At 32.8% G+C, this 20,266-nt stretch overlaps 1 protein-coding gene across 1 annotated transcript; it reads right to left on the reverse strand.

Annotated features, from left to right (window-relative positions):
• Positions 1-13,654: 13,654 nt before the first annotated feature.
• Positions 13,655-16,115, reverse strand: LOC145128292 (protein TONNEAU 1a-like). Its single transcript, XM_079063099.1, has 8 exons — positions 15,828-16,115; positions 15,190-15,322; positions 14,944-15,032; positions 14,691-14,813; positions 14,343-14,443; positions 14,218-14,243; positions 13,995-14,142; positions 13,655-13,874 (listed from the first exon to the last, which is right to left on the reverse strand). Exons 1-8 carry the CDS (start codon positions 15,912-15,914, stop codon positions 13,823-13,825), a joined length of 759 nt encoding a protein of 252 aa, XP_078919225.1. The 5' UTR covers positions 15,915-16,115; the 3' UTR covers positions 13,655-13,822.
• Between the last annotated feature and the right edge of the window lie 4,151 nt (positions 16,116-20,266).

Below are 20,266 nucleotides of genomic sequence, written 5' to 3' on the forward strand. Positions count from 1 at the left end.
ATAAAAAGTCATACGTCTCTATAAATTGATGAGAATGGAGTTACTTATTTATGAGACAAGAGCATCGGAAGCATCTTATGATAAAACAAAATTTCCAGTGAAAAATTCACTTGATGATTGTATTGTTGTTACAAATGAGTTAGTACTTGGAGATCACCTTTGTATTATATATGAGAGTTTTTTGTGAAGCTTTTTCACTAAAAAACTTAAAATGAAAATCCCCATGATAGGGAAGTTTTTTCAATTTAATTGTTTATGTTTTGTTTGAATATCCGTGTATTTGTGACTGGTTAAAAAACTATAGATCCACTATATCGTTGAAAAAGCTCAAAGGAATGAAAGAACTTGTTAATTATCCTTAAAAATGTTTTACTTTTAAAAAGCTTATTTATTAGGCTTTTTATTTTTAGAGCCTTTTAGTTATAAAAAAAAAAAAAAAAAAAAAGGTTTTTATAATGGATGCTCTAATAGGAAGTCTAAGTAAAGAGTCAAGGCTCCCACGAAGGTTTGATGGCTTTGCTGTAGAGGTAAAATATAAATAAATTGCAGTGTATAATCTAAACCAGTAAATATACTTTCATATTTTAACATCGTTGTTTTTTTTATTTCCATTGTTTTTTACATATTATAATTTCATCATAAAGATATCCAAAAGTCATACTTTCATATTTACCTTCATTTTGAGCATAGTCGAAATCTAGTATGTTATGTTAAGTGAAACGTATAAACAAAACAAACGACTAGCTTAATGTCCTAAACACTTACAAATGCATAACTCTTGATACAATTAACTTGAATGGGTATGCCTTTTTACACACCTTCCTTTTATATGCAATTCATCACAACGTTTAACAAAACTAACAATTAAATCTTACACCGAATATATATAACCAATATCCATAAAGTCATTGGTAACACGTGATTGTTTTATATATATAATGCTAATAAAACGTGATTAGTTATTTTGACCTTGGAAATAAAAGCAATATCATATATATGTGGACACCATGAAGCATATATATAAGTTGCATTTCAAAGGAATAACTTTCACACTGAGGTTGATCACTACATCTTTAGTGTCACAAACATGATTCGGGCATCTTTTGTGTGGCCAAGAGGCCACTTGCTAGAATTGGTGAGACATAGGAAATACAAGTGTCTTCCAGTTATTTCCTATTTAAAACACTGATAGGCTTCTTCTAATGTATGTTATCTTTCATCCAATGTGATTAGATGATATCCCCAATCAACTGCAAACTTATTGTTGCAATATAAAGTTGTAAATAATTTTGACATATGTAACAAGTGTGTTTTTTATATATTTTTTATTTTGTAACAACAAATCTAATATAATTTTAAAATACTTTAATTTCATTTTTAATTTCATTTATGTCCGAAACGGTACTTAAACTCTTGACCACAAAGAGGAGTGCAATTGAGCAACACTTAATACTATTGAGCTAGAAACCATTTGATGTTTTTGATAAATTTTATAAGAAAATTAAGTAATCTAACCATTATAAATGAGTTTTTCAAAGAAAATAACCATATTTTTTCACTTTTTGAAAAATAATCATTTTCCGGAGTACTATTCACAATCTAGAGGCTTCTTTTTGTTTTTTTTTTCAAAGAAATCTTTTTATTTTTGTTTGGGATTCCGAATGTTACATTTCGAAATGTTTAATGTCACCGTTTTTCAATAAAATGTCTAATTTTATGCACTAATATCGTATATATTTCGCATTACTATGCCTATTTAACTTTTTGTTAGTTTTAAGTTAAAAAAAAACAAAAAGAAATTCTCACAATCGGTATTATTCATCGAATTTTGGATTTGTTTTTGAAATTCCAGAGTTTTTTTTTTTGAAATCCGGAATGTTGGTCCGAAATCAATCTGAAATGTACTTTATAATTAATGATACACCAAAAACACAACTTATAACTATTGGGATTTTATAAATATTGGTTTTATGGGTGGAAGACAATAATGACGTCGTTCATAACACAACGATCCAATTGATCATTCAATTATCAATTGAAAATATAATTTAACCTACATTGATAAAACACATGTGATGATCATGGCACATAAGAAAGCATTGTTTCCTTCAATGTTTATATAACACTCTAAAACGTTGTGAATCTCGTGTGTGACAACCTTACCATTTGGTGCAACTATTCGATGCAAACATACATTATTGTCAATTGTTAGTATATAATTATTATTAATTAGTATTGTACATGTTATGTATTTTCCGGCCCATGGGTTTATTCATGGTGCAATCTTTGTTGTATTATTCTTATAAATTGTCAATCAATGACTCAATGAGAGAAGGATGGCCACGGAAAAATACATATTACATGGTATCAAAGCTAAATTAACCCTATTCTTTTTCCTTAATTCTTTTCTTCAAAGCTAAATTAATCATTTTTCACTTCGAAAGACCTCTTCATTTCCACCCCTATTCGATTTCATCCCCTCTCTTTGGTACTAAGCATACTGCCAAAGCACTCATTTGCATTATTTCTTCGGATGTCTTCCCAATGATTAAATCCTAAATGCCTTCAAAGATAAGTTATGTAGTTCCAAATGAACTACTAACAATTGTGACTATTCCATACACGCTTTCCGATAGTGATGATAATAACAAAGTGACTAGACTTCGTCATCAAAACCAATATCAACATATCTTGATATTTATTGAATTGAACTTGCTGTCGTGGTTTCTCACATATCCTCCTTCATCTGTCTTTGTATTCACAAGTTGTCTAATCAATAAAACCTTATTGGTTGCATAAGGTTTATCGTACATGGGCGACAAATCTCATTTAATTTTTATATTTTTGTTTTTGGCAACATTAATAACCGTTCTTAAAAATATGCATAAGAAATTCAGATTTTCGAATTTGCTAAAAAATTGAAATATTGATTTTTTAATATATTAGACTTGTGGAACTTTTTTTTTGATCAACAGTATTTTATAAATGACTAGGCAATGGCTAGAAAAAAAAACCAATTTTACAAGGTTTTTTTTCGTTCTCTTAATATTTTATTTATTATTTTGTGTTGGTTGTTTCAATTTTAATAGTTTTGTATAATTTGGTGGTTGAATTTAAAATTGTTACAAAGTAAAATTAATGAATATGTACCCCATCCAACCGATCCCAAGGTGAACTATCATCATTAAAACTTAATTGTTTTTTCTTTTTTATGTTAATGATCTCATATCACACCGGTGCAAAGTCATTATGTGGCAAGTAACTCGTAGAGGAGTAAGATCCAAGGGAACATGTCTAAGTTTTGTAATTTCAGATCCATATTATAAAATTCTAATAACTTTGGCTCATGTCAATTGTCATGGGTGCATGTTTGTAACTATTAAGTGTATCGTTGTATGCACTTGAGACATCTTAAATAATTTTCCATCGTCCACTGCTTTCTGATATTGCGAAATTTGAGGGAAATGACTGACATTTAACGATGAAACTAAACAATTCATTTTGGAACTGTGTCGTGCATGCTTCTCCTGCCAATCCTGATTGAAACCCTAAAGATTTGAAAATGAGACCTATGTGAGGTGCACAAATAATACTCGGTGAGTCAAGGTGTTGTTACTTGAGACATCTTAATAGACCCAAAATTTTCGTTGCTCTAACCTTTGGAAAACAATAATATCATTGCTCAACTGGTAACCTATGAAAAACAATAAAAAGAAAGCCATTTTCTTTTATTTCCCATTGGTTTCCTTTTATTTTCTTTCTCGTTGGTTCTTACTAAATAACTTTGAATCTTATTATATTTGTTTCTTTAGTTTTCTTCTTTGCATCTTATGCTTTATCAAGGTGGAAATGCTTGTGGCATAGAGTACATCGCTTATTTTATCCCCTTCTTTTATGAACCAACCCTTTTTTACCAACAAAAATGGAACATATATTCATGGTCCTTCCCCATCACTTGTGATACCCTTTGAAGTTGCCCATATACATGAATGGATGGTAATCGATGTGTTTTACAGTACTGGATATTGGTTTATTCTTCTTTCTTTATATTTTATAAATCATGATTCATTAAAATTAGGGGACCAAATGGACATGAGAAAGATTTTTGAATCCAATTTGGATATGGGAGAAATATAAGATATAACGACAAACCTTGTATTCATCTAATAAAAGAAATTAAATATTGTTCTATTTTTTGTTCCTACACATCCTCTTACCCAATTAAATTAAATAGCGACATATTTACATTTAATGCTCATTTAATGAAAATTTAATGATATTTTAGGAACAAAAAGTAGAAGAATATTTAATTTCTCATCTAATAAGGTTGGAGGGAGTGGTGTCACATTCACTCTTTTTGCCACACTTTTTTACCACAGGTAAGGAGTGGTATTCCATAAAAAGAGAAAAGAGAAAGAAGAGAGAGATAGAGAGAGGGAGGAAGAGTGAGAGAGAAAGGAACACTCCCATTTTTGGCCGCACACCCAAACCGCATGGGGGGGGGGGGGGGTTCACTGCGGTTTCACATGCCACATAGGCTGAAACCGTACTCCACTCCTTCTGGTCTAAATAATGTATAATATATAGTTTCACCGTACTTTCAAATCAATGTTTAAATATATTTTTTCTTTCAACTTGATATGTTTTATATTTTATAATTTTTATCTATATATTATATAAACATATTACATATCTATACATCTATAGTTATATATAGGGAAAAATATAAATGAATGTCTATAATTCATTTTTATTCTTCTCATAATGAATCTCTCTCTCTCTCTTTCTCTCTCTCTCTCTCTCTCTCTCTCTCTCTCTCTCTATATATATATATATATATATATATATATATATATATATATATATATCGAATTGGAACGACGTGGTTTTAATAAGTGCATGGGTTATAAGCATAAGGGAGGTCATATTCATCATATAATTCATGGAAAACCCTTATAAGAAACCCTTACACACTCAACTTGGTGGGATGTCAAGTCCACCAAACAAATTATACTCTTTGTTTGCAAATAAAACGTAATATAATGGTAAAAAGGGGGTATCGATCTTCGGAGAAATACTTGTATTTAATCACCAATGCAATCCAATAGAACTAGTGTAAATAAACTAACTAACTACAATTAAACTAAAATGGGGTGTTGTGATTGTTTGAAAACTAAAAGACTTAAATAACTAAAAAGCTTGCAATTAAGCAAGATGGTGAGATGATCAATATTGGAGAGAATTTGTTAACCAAAGCAATTCAACACAATGAACATTTGTGTGTTTATCATTAGGATTCAATATGAAGCTTATCATTCATCCCAAATTGGTTATAGCAATCATGAAACATGATATGTCAAGATTCTTCATAGGTAGTATAGAGGTTGGGGAAGCCCACAACACACCTTCTTAATCAAAATCAAGGATTCAATTGAAGCAATTGAACCCAAGAAGTTATCCTTAAGAATGAAGGAATCCCCAATTCCTAGAGGATGTCAATGCTTACACATCCATAAAGAAGTCATGATTCATAAGCTAGAGATGATTTCTACCATCATAAAGCCCTTGTTCTAAGTAAATTCAATGATTCAATGCTAAACCAAAGAAATAAACCAACAATTGCTCATTCAAGTATCAAGCTCATGACCAAAGTATTAAACAAGCATAAGAAATATGAACTAGAATCATAAACATAAGATAAATGACAATTAAGCATGAATCCTTCAAAAACCCACAAATATCCAAGGGTTTTAGCAAAAGCTAACCAAAATAGAGAAACTAGCCACTCATGACAACAAAATAACAATCACAAAAGTATAATTGCATCAATAAACTACCAATTACTTAGAAAGATGAGAAGAAATGAGTATCAAGCTTCAAAAATCGCCTCTAATGGTCTCCAATAGAGGAAAATCGAAGTGAATGCTGAAAGATCCAACCCCCAAGACCAAAATGCCCAAAAATGTGCAGTTGCGCGGGTACCCGCGCAAGTGTTGCGCGACTAAGACTCCACCCTCACAAGTATTGTTGGAATGTTATTGGCTCATTTTTCTCCACTACACACCCCACTACCCAAGATTCCATTGGTCCCCTCCATGCCCACATGATTCAAATTTGGTCAATCATCTTCAAGCTTTAAATATGGATAGTCCAAGCCCAAAATAAGAATCCATGACCCATCTTCACAAGCCCACTTCATCCAAATCTTCAACTTTTTATGCCCAAATCTCATTTGATGGATCCGTAAAGCCCAATAATGCATCGAAAAGCCCACCAAGCCCAACTGCAGTCAAACCGCAACCGCAACGAGCTCCAAAATTCTGCAAAATATCTCATGCAAAATAGAAAGTACCCGACACGATCCATGATAAAGAAAATAAAGAATATACAATGCAATACCAATAAAAAGACCTAAAAAATCTAAAATAAACTAATAAAAAGAATGAAATAAAATAAACTATCACAACTCCATTTGCAACATCAGTTCCAAGACAGTGAAAATTCCTGCCTATTATAAGCTAAGCACTTTTACGAGGGCACAAAACCCTGTTATATACTTGTATATGAATGGATTTGATAACTTTAATATTTCAATTGTTATGAACACGTTGTAATTTATTTTTTTAATAAATTAAACGTGTCACATAATATATCGAAAATGGTATGATACTTTAGAAAGTACATACCATATCATATCACATTATGAGTTATGAAAAATATTAAGTGTTAGGTAACCTAAACATGTCAATAATATCTCCAAAATGGTAATGTGTTTTGCAAAGTACATTATCGGTATGCAAAAGACAATATGCAATACATTGCCACAATGATAATATCTCGGTCCTTTTGGTCGCATTATGCCACAACATAACTGTTATGCAAATAATAATATGCAAACAACAACATGCAAACCTCGTCGTTGTGGTAACTGTTTCAGTTTCTATTGCTTTCTTAATGAATTACATTGCCATCAACACAATCTAGGACATTGCCATTTACTTTACATAATCACAGCCCCTATTGATTTTCTCATTATGTATTGGGCCCTTTGGACATTCTAAAATTCTTGGGTTTTAGAAAAGAAGAAACCAAGAAAATAATATTTTTAGGACAAGATTGTTACACATATGTTTTTTCGTTGAATTCTAAAAAAGGCTAAGATAAAACTTAAGTAGGTGGGTTGGTTATAGAAACTAAATATTGTTATATTATTATTATTATTATTATTTTAATTTTTACTAGTTTCTAGTTAGTTTTCCAATTATCATTCGTCTGTTCAAAAATAAAATCAGTGGTAGTGTAAGTTTATTTTTCAATAAGTTATTTCTATAATTTTCTTATTAAAATATATATTATACATTTAACAAGTAATGGATAATTTTCGTTGAATTAGGTCATAGTCTAAACCCTTAAGTATCATATGTTCTAAAATTGGAATGAGTCCTTTTTTGGGAAAAAATATTGTTAAAGGAATACTTATGAGTGGCTCATATTGAATTCCAAAACCCATCACGATTTCTCAAAGCCTGGACCAGAAGAGTTCGATTCCAATGAACAAAAGCTCAATTTGATTCTAAGTAGCAACTTACACTTACGCGACACATGTAACATCATAAATGTTAACAAGACAAGAGACTTGAATCCAAGATATAGCTAAACCATCCACATTAATACACTTATGAATTCCTTTTTCTTAGGTCATTTTTCACGATTACGTTCTACATCAATTAAATTACATATTATTGATGCAAATAATATGATTAGACCAAACGGTATACAAAGCACGAATGGGTTTGTGGTATACGTGGCCACAGAAAACCACCGTACACACCACCCTGAGGATTCGTGGTCCTCCGTGTGTCGTGGTCGTTCGTGGTGTATACAACGAGCAACGGCCAATTGAATTTGATTTGCAATTTACTGCTTCTAACGGCTAGTTTAGGGTTTTTTTTTTTTTTAATTTTTACCTAAATAAAAAATCATTATAAACCTACTATATAAATACAACAGTACACCTTCTATCTCACGCAATTCTTCTCTCACAATCACACATTTATGTTTCTTGATCTTTCAAAAACCATGATTCCCAAAATGCGAAATTGGTCGAAAGAGGAAGAAGAGAAGTTAGCAGTAGCACGGGTGTCGGTTTCGGAAGACGTAAGTAGTAGTGTGTCTAGAGATTTTTTTGGGAAGAGTTCGAAACGTTTTCCATGATTTAATGGGTTGTCCAAGTCGTAATCTTGATGAAATATGTTCTAAGTATCGTGATATGAGGGTAAAATGTCGCGAGTTTGTGAGACCTTATAACTCTGTTATAAACAAGGGACACGAAGACGATATCGATTCAGTTGTTGTGGTCATGCATCAATATGAAAACATAAACCACAAACCGTTTACACACCTCAAAGTTTAGCTAAAGTTTAATGATTCTCCAAAATGGATTTCTTAAAAAATGGGGTTTAAAAAACTAGTTTAAGTTGTTTGTGTTTGTATTTTATGTTTTTTTTTTCTATTTTATTTTAAGTTGTTTTTCTAAATTAATATAATGTTTTTTTATTGAATAAAAAATTAGTTAAAAATATGTTTTTATTGTATTTTTTAATTAAATTTAATTAAAAAAAATAAGGTAGAATTATATGTTTAGTGGTAGGTAGTGTGACGATGATGTGACACCCACCACTTATATTCTCGATAAACACAAAATGGGAGTTACATTGTTATAAAAAGTTATTGTTTGAATTTGTAAAAAAAATCTATCTAGCTATATCTCTACATATCTATATATATCTATATATAAAAATAAGTTTAATAGATAACTATATTTACGGAAAGAAACCGAACAACTTGTTATTCATATTGAATTTTGATATCAAATTTATACGTAGATTTGGTATAACTCATCTATGAGATATGTACACCAAATTTATATGTACCAAATTCATTTTTTTTTTAAATATTTTTTTTAAAACCTCTTACACGCATTATAAGGGGAAAAATATTCCTTTAGTATCACATATATGCATAGCTTCATGTGTACAATTTCTTTTTCCAATATTGCGAAAATTTCAAAAATATTTTGTTTTTAACTTTAAAAAAAATACATATTTTGTGCAATACATATATTTTTATGTATATGCGAATTTCCAAAAAAATGTGCACATAGATTTACAAAAAAATATTTTTCAATTGTTTTTTATTAGTTGTGAGACTCATGTACTACATGGGTTAATTTAAATAAAAAAAACTAAATATAAATGTCAAAATATTTAAGAACTTTGAATTTATAAGAAATAAGAAAAATAATGAATTATTATAATGAAAATGTTTTTTTATCTTTTAAATTTAAATAAATAAAAAACTAATGAGCTTTAATTTTGGGAATTTTGAAATTAAAAGGTAAGTTCATTAATAAAATTGATATCAATTTATTACTATTATTACATTACAATATTATGTGGAATTCAATAAAATAAAATAAAACTCATAAAATGACATATGGAAAAAAAATTCAAAATATCCACGAAATGACATTTGACAAATTGAATGAGAGTTTTACAAGTGGCAAAAAAAACATTCAGAGAGTATATTTCCTTTAGCCAAGTCATACCCAATATACATTTGAAATTTGCGTCCAAATTCAAAGTAGATAAAAATATTTCAGTTTCATTTCCTTCAATGGTGCATATACATATATTTTTGTTTATATGTGCATTTTCAAAAAAACAAAAAATATATATATATTATGCACATAGACCTATAAAAAAAGTTATTTTTCAATTATCTTTTATATTTCTCTTAGACAAGCCATACCCAATTTAGTTTCATTCCTTCAATTTAGTTAAGCCATATTTATTTGAAATGCCAAAAACTTTTCATTTTATCTTATTTGACTGTTTGTTTAATTGAAATGTTTGGCATATATACGAACATTATTTCCATAGGTATAAAATTACATAAACATATATGTACAAAATGTTTAATTGAAATGTTTGGCATATATATGAACATTATTTCCTATTGTATTAAAATTACATAAACATATATGTACAAAAGAAAAAAATAATAATATGAAAGATATGCAAAAGGAGAAAGGAGAATATGTGTGTATTTGTTCTTATTACTTATAGATTGAGCCTTAGATGCAAGTAGCCTTTGATCTTTAAGAAAAGGTTGAATGATGAAATATATGGGAAGAAATAAAGACTTATGCAATTTCTATCTTTTTTTTTCTTCTATATTCTTCTGATTTTAAGAAAAAAAAATATGTAGTTGTACATTTAGAGTTTTATCAATCAACTTTTTAATATATATATATATATATATATATATATATATATATATATATATATATATATATATATATATATATATAGTTTTTCAGTTATTTCATTAGTTTAGTCATAACAACATAATTAATTTTTACCATACTTTCGCATGAGCTATAAATATCCAGTATAGCCTGTTATGGATTCAGATAATTTTTGTTTTTCAATAACCATGTTTCGAATTAATCCACATAAAGTCTCAATTTCTTTAAAAAAATCAAATTTATTCCAATCAAATAAATACTTGAACTTTAACAAAAACGGATAAAGTTTTTTGAAACAAGCGTTTTTTAATCAGATACATATCTATATTTTTTAAACTAGTTAATGTTTGTGTACCTTTATGTATAACTCGAAACATAACCAAATAGTTTTATAAAACTGAAAGAAAAATAAATAGTGGTTTGGAGAATGGTTGTTAAGATCCCGATTTTGATTTTAAGATCTTACGATCTTATGATCCTATAAGTCAAAAACGATCACAATCTCAGTAGGATCTATCTGAAGCAAGATCTATAGTGAGATCTTAAGATCCCGTCTAGGGTCTTAAGATCTTAGCACGATCCGACCTCACCTCTCGAGTTTTATTATATAGTCGAGCCTCAAAATTTTGTATATTCGACTTTAAATTGAATTCAAGAAGCCTCATAGAGTTTAATCGATTCATTTCAAATTAGGCAGGTCACACGCATGATATTCCTTTTGTGATGTTAAGCCTTTAGTGTTATGTGTTATATGATCATAATTATCTTATTTCTTGTTGCAATTAAAATGTTTTCTTCATAATTTTTAGGGTTTGAAACAACAAAAATTATGGTTCATGTTTGAACAGTTAAAGTTAACTTCATATTAACGTCTTAATCAACATCAAGTTATAATGTATATTGACACCCAATACCATACAAGCACATTTGAATATGATTTCATTTTTGTAACGTTCCAAAAATCAAAGTCAAAATTTTCATTTTTAAGTTAAATAGAAACATTGTTTCCATGAAAACTAAGTCAATAAAATCATAAGTATCAAAATACAATCATCCCAAAAATTAGAGTATGACAAAATGCAATATCATGAAAGCTACCAAGGAGAGTGTACAGTCAAGTTTTCGCCTTTCCACGATCATTTGAAGTACCCGAAACACATTTAAATCCACAACTACAAGCATAAAGCTCAGTGAGTCCCCCAAAATATCACATACAACACATCATAATAAATAGTTATGCGTTATCAGCAACCCTAAGACTATCAACAGTCCTGAGGACTATCAACAGTCATATGGGCTCACAGCAGCCCTATGGATTATCAACAACCTTGGGGACTATCAGCAGTTTTGGAGTTATCAACAACTCAATAATCACATATAACATCAGTCAACAAATAAGACTCAGTTAGTTTAGCATACACACCACTATGACATAGGTAATATAGTGAGAAGACTCACCTTGCAAATAGCAGGCTAACACAACAGCTCTCCGATAGAGGAGACCAACACTACGAGACACCTAAACACAGTATACGAGTACCCTCTCAGTCTACACTCTAAAACTCTTAAGTTGACCAAAGTCAACAATGATCAAAAGTCAATGGTCAAGGTCAACCAGCTGACTGCCACGTCGTGGACACTCATTGACCACGTCGTGGCGACATTAGGACAAAACATTCGCGAAGCTGAAGGTCACCACGTCGTGATGGTTAATCTGTCATGTCGTAGGGACTGCTTTAGACAGCTTAATGTCGTAAGCTCTTAATCCTTCAAGTCATGCACTAAAACTTTCCAGAAGGCTTTCTCCATCCCAAAGCATCGTAAAAATCATTATTTTTTAAACATGCATGTCCAATGCATGTTTTGAGCACAAGTTAGGTCAAAATGAAGAAAATGATATCAAATCTCATGCATGAAACTCATAACTCAAAAACCTTCCAGATCTGGGACAATAGGCCACAAAGGAACCTGAAGGACTCATAAATTTGCTAACTTTATGAGATCCCACCAATTAAATCACCTCAAACATGGAGGAAAATGGACAAAAACCTACATCTAACATGGTTGGTTACAAAAGGTAGGAGCTTGAGTACTTCCAAGGGTCCAAAAACTACTCAAGATGATGAGGGAGAGGGTTGCTTGTTGGAACAAAGCTCAAGAACACCTTCTTCTTCTTCAAGGGATAGAATTACCACAAAGAGCTCACAAGGTCAAAAAGGAGGCTAGGGTTTCTTGGAGGATGAAAGGGAGGTGATGAAGGCTAAGGGTGTGCAAACCCTAGCCCTCACTTCCCTTAAATAGGGACACAAACCCCGGAATTAAGGTTAAGCCTTCAGGCGGCCGCCACGTCGTGACCATCAGCTTGTCACGTCGTGGCACACGAGGTGATGCGCGTTTTATTTTACCATGGCCACGTCGTGGTGTATCCTTCACCACGTCGTGGCCATCACAAAGTCCACATTTTAACTCTTTAATTGCCCGAAACATAAATGAAACATTTACCTAAAATAGATGTTACAATTTTGGTAGGATCTTAAGATCCCGGTCTTATCTTACGATCACGATCTTGCAAAACATGAAACGATATCAGGTAACATCTCGATCTTGACAACCTTGTTTTGGAGAAAACTTTAGGGATCGCCATGCATTCATATTCAATATAAAGATATTTACTTAGAAGACGAACACATGTTGAACTTGGCGGCGTACGACAGACTTTGTATGAAAGAACAAATATGAATACAGACTTCGTATGAAAGAAAAAAAAATATGAATATGAACCTTTTCGAGTATGATTAGTACCCCTGGTATAGTTGTATTTGATGGTTGATGATGTTCAATCAATTAATTATGCTTATTTTAATTAATAAATGTGCTTCAATGTTTTGAAAAATATTTTTTCTTAAAAGTATTAAATAACAATATTAAATAATGTAATGAATAAAACATTGAAAAATGTGTTCGAACAAAACATAAAAAAAAACTTCTAATTTCATAAAAATTAATAAATGAACCAATAATAAAATAACAAGATAGTGTTATAGTTTAGATAATTGAATTAAAAAAAAAATCAAAAAACACACAAAAAAAATACTATTAATGAAAATTGATTGAATCAAATATTCAACAAGAATTTCTTACAACATTTTACTCTATTTTCTTGCAACATTTATCTTATTAAAAACACTGACAAATCAAAACCAAAAGTTTAATACCTTTTTAGCCATTTCACCCTAACAAAATCAAACCCCCTACTTTTTAAAATTGTCTTTCCACCCCAAAAAAGCAATGAAGCTTCTTGTGAAAAAACACTATAAAAAAATTGCAGATAGTTTAACATCATGGTATCAAAAACACACAACTTGATATTACATGCCACTTCCATCATATCCACCCTCAAACCAAAGGGCCAAAACTTGTCCAAATTTCACAAAACATAAACATTGAATTGAAACACTAATATGAATTTAACTACAAACTACACAAGCTCAAGTCAATGCCATTAAGGTTACTTTACATACGGTCAACCCTTCCATCATCCTCACTGCTCCCGTCACCACCATGCCTGTAAAACAAAACTTAAAAGTCATCCCTCTTGTGCACGACATGACAAATGTCAGTCTTGTCCTGCAGCTGACTGTTACTGTGACTCTGACTGTCAGAAAGGAATGAATGAGAAACTAACCGCCAAGAGGTAGTGAAATTACGAGTCTTTCTATCCAATTGAAGGTTTTCTAAGGCAGCTGAGGCGCGCATAATGTCCTCTGGAATATCAATATCATCACTCTCATATCTTCTATTGTACCCCGAATTTAAAGAACCTCCCCTTCGATCTGAATAATTAAAATCATAAATATAACTTTATAGTTTAACAAATTACCTTAATTTAAAGCGATTTAGGATCTTACCAGATGCCTGGGAAGAAGGAATCGGTCTGGAATATGAGAAAAAAATAAGCATTAGTGATTAAAAAAAAAAAAATGGTGAATTTACCTATTTGCCCATGGCTAAAAACAGTGTTTAGAAATTTAACCTTCCGAGAGGGGGTCTTCTACTTCGAGAGTCAAAATTAGTCAAAGAATCTTGCTCGTGCATGACTGGTCTCCTTCCACCACTTCTTACTTGAGATTGATTCTACAAGAATGGATCTTTATTAGCAATATGAATGATAAACAAAAAAGTGTATACTTGATTTTGATGTTTCCATGGTTTAAAAGTAGATGAAACTAAGGTTAGATGACCAAAAAAAAAAAAAAACACAAAGTATTTTCATTATTAAACTGAAATCACATAATATATGTTACATAAAGTATTATCAAATGAGACGTATATTATTTGTGTTATATGCATGCATATAATATAAACTCGTTAAACAACAAACCTCAAATTTCAAGAATCCTTCAAGTACATCCAACAACAATGGAACACTATCTCCATTTCGGTTTATATCATATCCGTTCTTATTACTAAAATCTTTTAATTCAGATTTCCACACATCCTTTTGCTGCAACACAAAGTTTACAAAAATAGTTATACAAATTGCAAATTTGCAACATAATCCGAGTGATTGTTTTTTTTTTAATGCAAACTAATGTGGAAATGTACACAAAAAAAAGAAAGAACATTGTATTTACCAAATTACACTCGGGCAAATAAACTTTAAGTGTGTGGCTAAGTTGTGCCCAATCCAAGTATTCACATATTAGAGCTGTTAAAAGCCGACCTGAAACCATGTCAATGAAACTCACATGAGAAACCACAAATTGCATATTACATATGCCAACAAAATATAAAATCTTGCTTGTAAAACAAAAGAATCTCATTATAAAACCAAATAGAATTTAAGTAATTGAATACGGATTTTAATCAAGTTCATATACCTGAAGGTAAAGCATGAAGTTGCCTTGCACGTTCATTGCAACTACCCAATAGTGCAGGAGGCAAGCCTTCATCTTTTTCAATTGCTTTATCTTCTTCCTCTATTGCCTCAAACACACTTGCTCTAAGTTCAGCCTTGCATCATCAAGTTAGTCATTTAGTAAAACAAAATTGCAAACTTTTCTTTAAAAATTTCTAAATCTCAATCATTATGATTCAAAATGTGATGGATGAAGAGTTATCACATCAGCGTTTGATCGACAATAGAAGCCCTAATAGCTTATACCAAACGAATTCATGTTCGCAACCAAAACGCAAGAAAACAAAATAACCATTAGAGGAAAATTTAAGTCCAGGCAAGATGACACCTCTTTAGCGCAAGCAAACCCTTGAGCGCTATCGTATCAAACACTTAAATCAAACCTATCATTTTTGGAGGTGTACACCAACGTACATGATATAAAGTACACATACCCATCTGATCCAACAATCGTGTGTGCTTCATTGTCAAGAAAACCAGTATTTTCGTGGAAATAAATTTGGAACGCGTGTGATTTTGGGTATTTGGGGTAAATGTGATGAACGTATGAAACCCCAGATGAATTCAATAGTAAAAAGGTTAAAAGGGAAGTGGGTTTACTCGAATCTTGGCGAGAACCCCTTTTTTTTCTAGGGTTCTAGTGACGAGGGTCTTCAGCTCCATCATTTCTCTGGTGTAATCATCCATCGTGGTTGTTTTAGATGTGTTCGTCTTCTTCAGGTGTATCTTTGTAAGAATAACCCCAACTGAACTTTACTGAACTTGGGGTGTATGCACTTCTCCAAAGCGTGATCCAAGAGAAAAAACGGGTTGTCAACTTGTGATTATTTTGGAATTGGGGACACAATCTGGATCGACCGCACCAGTGAGCATTGGGCAACAAATATTTTTTATGGGGAGATTTTACTTTTTCTCTTTAAACCCAAAACCCAAGAGAAAAATATAGATTACATCTTCCTATACATGTTAAAAAGGATATTTATGGTGACTTTAGTTGCGGAAAAATAAGCCGTTTTTTGAAAAAAAAATTCATAAAAATGAGAATTTTGAAAACGCGTTTAGTTCGTCTATTTTTCTAAATTTTTAACGGAAAATGAAAATTTTCCGTTTTCTAAAATTACAAAGAAGTTGGAAATTTTTTGAAAACTCATAATCATTGTTTTTCACATTTTTCTAATTCTAATTTTTTTCTAAAATATAAACATACACTCATTCACACCTCTACCTACCCCCACCTCTATACCCAACCCACCACACCCCTACCCATCCACTCCCAAGCCCACCCCCACAAACACACACACACACACAAACACACCTACCCCAACCCCCACCCATACCCCCCCCCCTCACACACACACACACAAACACAAAGGCAGCCCACACACACAAACACACACACACACAAACACAAAGCCCCCCCCCCCCACACACACACACACACCCACACCCACAAATACACACCCACCCCAACCCCCACTCACACACACACACACAAACACACACCCACACCCACTCCCACCCCTATAAACACACTCACACACACCCACCCAACACCATTACCACAATCACCGACCTACCATCACCACCACCACTACCCCCATCACCAGCATCACCACCGCCGCCGCAATCACCACCGCCGCCGCCGCACCACCACCATTGTCTGTCATCACCATCGCCGCCACCACCACCACCACCATCGCCATCATCGACACCACCACTGCCCCCCACCGCTGCCCCCATTGCCGCCACCTTCCCCACGCCTACCCTACCACCGCTACTGTTTTCTAAAAATGAAACCGATAGAAAAATACACATCTAAACACGTTTTCTAATTTTCTAAAACTGGAAATGAAAAATGAATAAGTTTTAACTAAACGCGTTTTCTAAATTTTCCAATGAAAACTAAAAACGGAAAACAAAAGCTGAAAAGGGAAAACGAAAAACAGAAAATGAAAACTGTTTTTCCGTAACTAAACGCAACCTTATTCTTTATTTTTTAAAATTAATTGGATCGTTCTTGTATTATTATTTTTCACTCCGATGTACTATTTTGCTCTTAATAATCTATTTTTTAATTTTGTTTTTGTTTATTTATCATTTTTTAATTAAAAAATATCCAGTAACCCACCCCTCCCGCCTCCCCTTTCCCAAGATCCTATCTACCCATTCGTCTCCCTCTTTCTCATATTTTTCTTTGGAGCTGCTGAATCTAGATCGTCAGAGTAAAAAGGAAGAACATATATGTTATTTTTCGCCTTCATCTTCGTTCGAAACCCTAGCTCCACCTACATATCTTTGGAATCTGGTGATTCCGATGTACCGGGTGGTGCGAACGACGATGATTCAAGTGATGGCAAACCCTAAATGGTTCAACAAAACAAAACTATTCTCTCTTCTCTCCGTCGGAAACCGCCAACCACTACTGCTCCACTTCCCCTTCTTTTTGCGTCTCCTTCTTCCTATGTTCAGTTAGACTGACACATCCAAGACCCTCAATTCCTTCATTTTAATCACACCAACTCTCTTTCATTCTCCCTCCAATCGCACCAAAGGAACACGAGGTTCAACCCATTTCCTTTTAATTGAGTTGCAGGTTCACCTTCTTTCTCTCACTCTTCTTTTTTCTTAAAATCGATACAAAAGCACACCCTCTTCTCTTTTAATTCTTGAATTTCGGATGTTAATTTGTGGTGATGTGTGACAGGTGGACGCTTGATGATGGTATAAGATGGCTTGATGGTAAGTGATGAACATGGGGATAAGAGTTGTAGCATCCCAAAAATCATAAATAAAATTTTCATTTTTAATTCAACCCAAAACCATCAAATATTTATATCAAACCATCCAGAAGTATATTATATTAAAATAGTTATCAAAGTACAATCAGAAAAACATGAAAGTGCAGAAACATGGGTGGATGCGTTGCGATCAAGTCGGACCCTTCTCTTTCGAACTGAAAGTACCTGAAATATAAACTTAAATTATAAGCACAAAGCTTAATGAGTTCCTCAAATACCACATACCATACATATCATACATACATATCATGCTAAAGCAAGTACATATCTATTTCACCCATGAGTCCCTTCCGACTCTCTCAGTCCCTTCCGACTCCTTGAGTTCTGTAACATCCCGAAATAAGGTATAATTTTCATTCTTGAATCTTTCCTTAAAATGTCATAATTAGTCCCTAAAAGAGAAAAGTTAGCTTGAGAAGTACGCAGGGCGTATGCATGAGTACGCGCAGCGTACTCATGCACCATGTAGGATCGCGGAGGCCACCTAGCACGTTAGGCGTACCCAGGGGTACGTTGGGCATACTAGGCTCAGATGCAAAACCCTAACATTTCATGTGTCCCTATATAAAGAACATTATGGTCTCATTTCTAGCCACCCTTATCTGCCTCTAACCCTTTCTAAAACCCTAATCTCGTGTGTGTAGCTTGTGTGTGTGATTTTGCAAGTTGTGAGTGATTCTTGGCTCTTGTAGTTGAAGAAAAAGGTTAGAGAAGAAGAATCTTCCATCAAGCTTATAGATTTAATAACTTCCCACCTGTGTCCATCATTTTCAAGTATAAAACTTATACCTTGGCTAGTGCTCTTCAAGATCTCTTTAGTGTGAGATTTATGAGCTTAAGTCCCCAAGTTTGGACCTTTTTGAGTTTGAGACTCTCCAGAGAGTTTAAGTTGTCCTTTCATGTATATTAAGGCATCTAGGTTGATAAAAATGTTTTCTTGATCTTTCCTTTGACCTCATGCATGAGTAAAGTACTTTGGAATGGATGAAATGATGTTTTAGCCTCTCCTAGCCATGCAAAGGCTTAAAGCCCACGACTTTATGGATTAAGAGGTCTTAAATTAGTCAGATATACGGATGGAATGGTTATCTTAACCATATTGTACGCCCAACGTTAAGGGTAGTGCGCCCAACGTACTCGCTGGGTGTTGACTTTTGTTGGCTTTGACTTTTGGTCAAAGTTTAGGGTTTTGGACCTATGGAGGGGCAAAATGTTTTTTTTCCTTAGTAGGTTTAACCTTGGACTTTGGACTCGTGGGTGGTTTTGACCTTAATTTTAATTAAGGTTAATTATTGTGTTAACTAGGCGGAGTCTAGATCCGGCAGCTCGGGTGTTAGGTTTTCCTTTTCATCAATATCAGGTGAGTCTCCTCACTTACTCTTACTTGTATGGTAGGTTAGTTGTAATACCATGACCATTTGGGTCTAGCTGTTATATTATGTTATGTGACGATATGATAATTTGTGATTGGGGTTGCTGATAGCCAACCAGGGGTTGCGGATAACCTTACGAGCGTGTTGTTAGCTCACTAGGACTGCTGATAGTCCCACGGTTGCAGATAACACATAGTTGTATTACTTATGTTGTGTTATATGTGGTATCTTGGGGAACACACTAAGCTTTGTGCTTACAGTTGTTGATTTGTATGTGGAAGGTACTTCGCAAGACCGCGGAAAGGCGAATGTATGATTGTACACACGCACTGGGAATTTACTACTGGGACATAGCCCAGCGGTATCCGGTGTTGCCCTCCCTCCTTGAGGTTGAGGGTTCAAGTCCCGTCGTGGACATAGGTGGATTTAAGGTGTAGTTTAGGAGTAGGTTAGATTTGTCGTTTCAAAAAAAAAACACATGATCTTTTATGTACTCTAATAACTAAGATGATTGTGTTTTTGAGGTGACGTGTAATTGATCTGGTTGTGAAACTAAGTTTTTGGAAGTTTTAAAAATGAAAAAAAATTTGTCTAAAATTTGAGGTGTTACAAGTTCCTTCCAACTCCTTCGGTATCTTTCAACTGGTACGGGTCTATATCACTGTAACGTCCATGTTTATCGATAGGCATTAATTAGATGATTATGGTTAACAATTGTAACTTATTTGATATAATAACGAAAAAATTACTTGAGTATTATGTGATTATCTGTAGTATACGTGCTTACGACAATATAATAAAATAAGAATAAAATACGCGTCTAAAATAGAATAATAATTAGGCCGAATACCCTTGACAAAAGTTGAAA

This window comes from Lactuca virosa, chromosome 8, assembly GCF_052849685.1.
Source record: "Lactuca virosa cultivar CGN04683 chromosome 8, Lactuca_virosa_CGN04683_v6, whole genome shotgun sequence".
In the NCBI taxonomy this organism is placed as follows: Eukaryota; Viridiplantae; Streptophyta; class Magnoliopsida; order Asterales; family Asteraceae; genus Lactuca; species Lactuca virosa.

What these genes read in the sequence shown, in the direction of transcription:
- LOC145128292 (XM_079063099.1), bottom strand. Translation starts at nt 15,914, where the DNA reads ATGGATGATTACACCAGAGAAATGATGGAGCTGAAGACCCTCGTCACT. An exon ending in ATTTGCCCGAGTGTAATTTG is followed by an intron (nt 14,814 to 14,943) that starts GTAAATACAATG and finishes TTTGTGTTGCAG; the next exon opens with CAAAAGGATGTGTGGAAATC. An exon ending in AGAAGACCCCCTCTCGGAAG is followed by an intron (nt 14,244 to 14,342) that starts GTTAAATTTCTA and finishes CTCATATTCCAG; the next exon opens with ACCGATTCCTTCTTCCCAGG.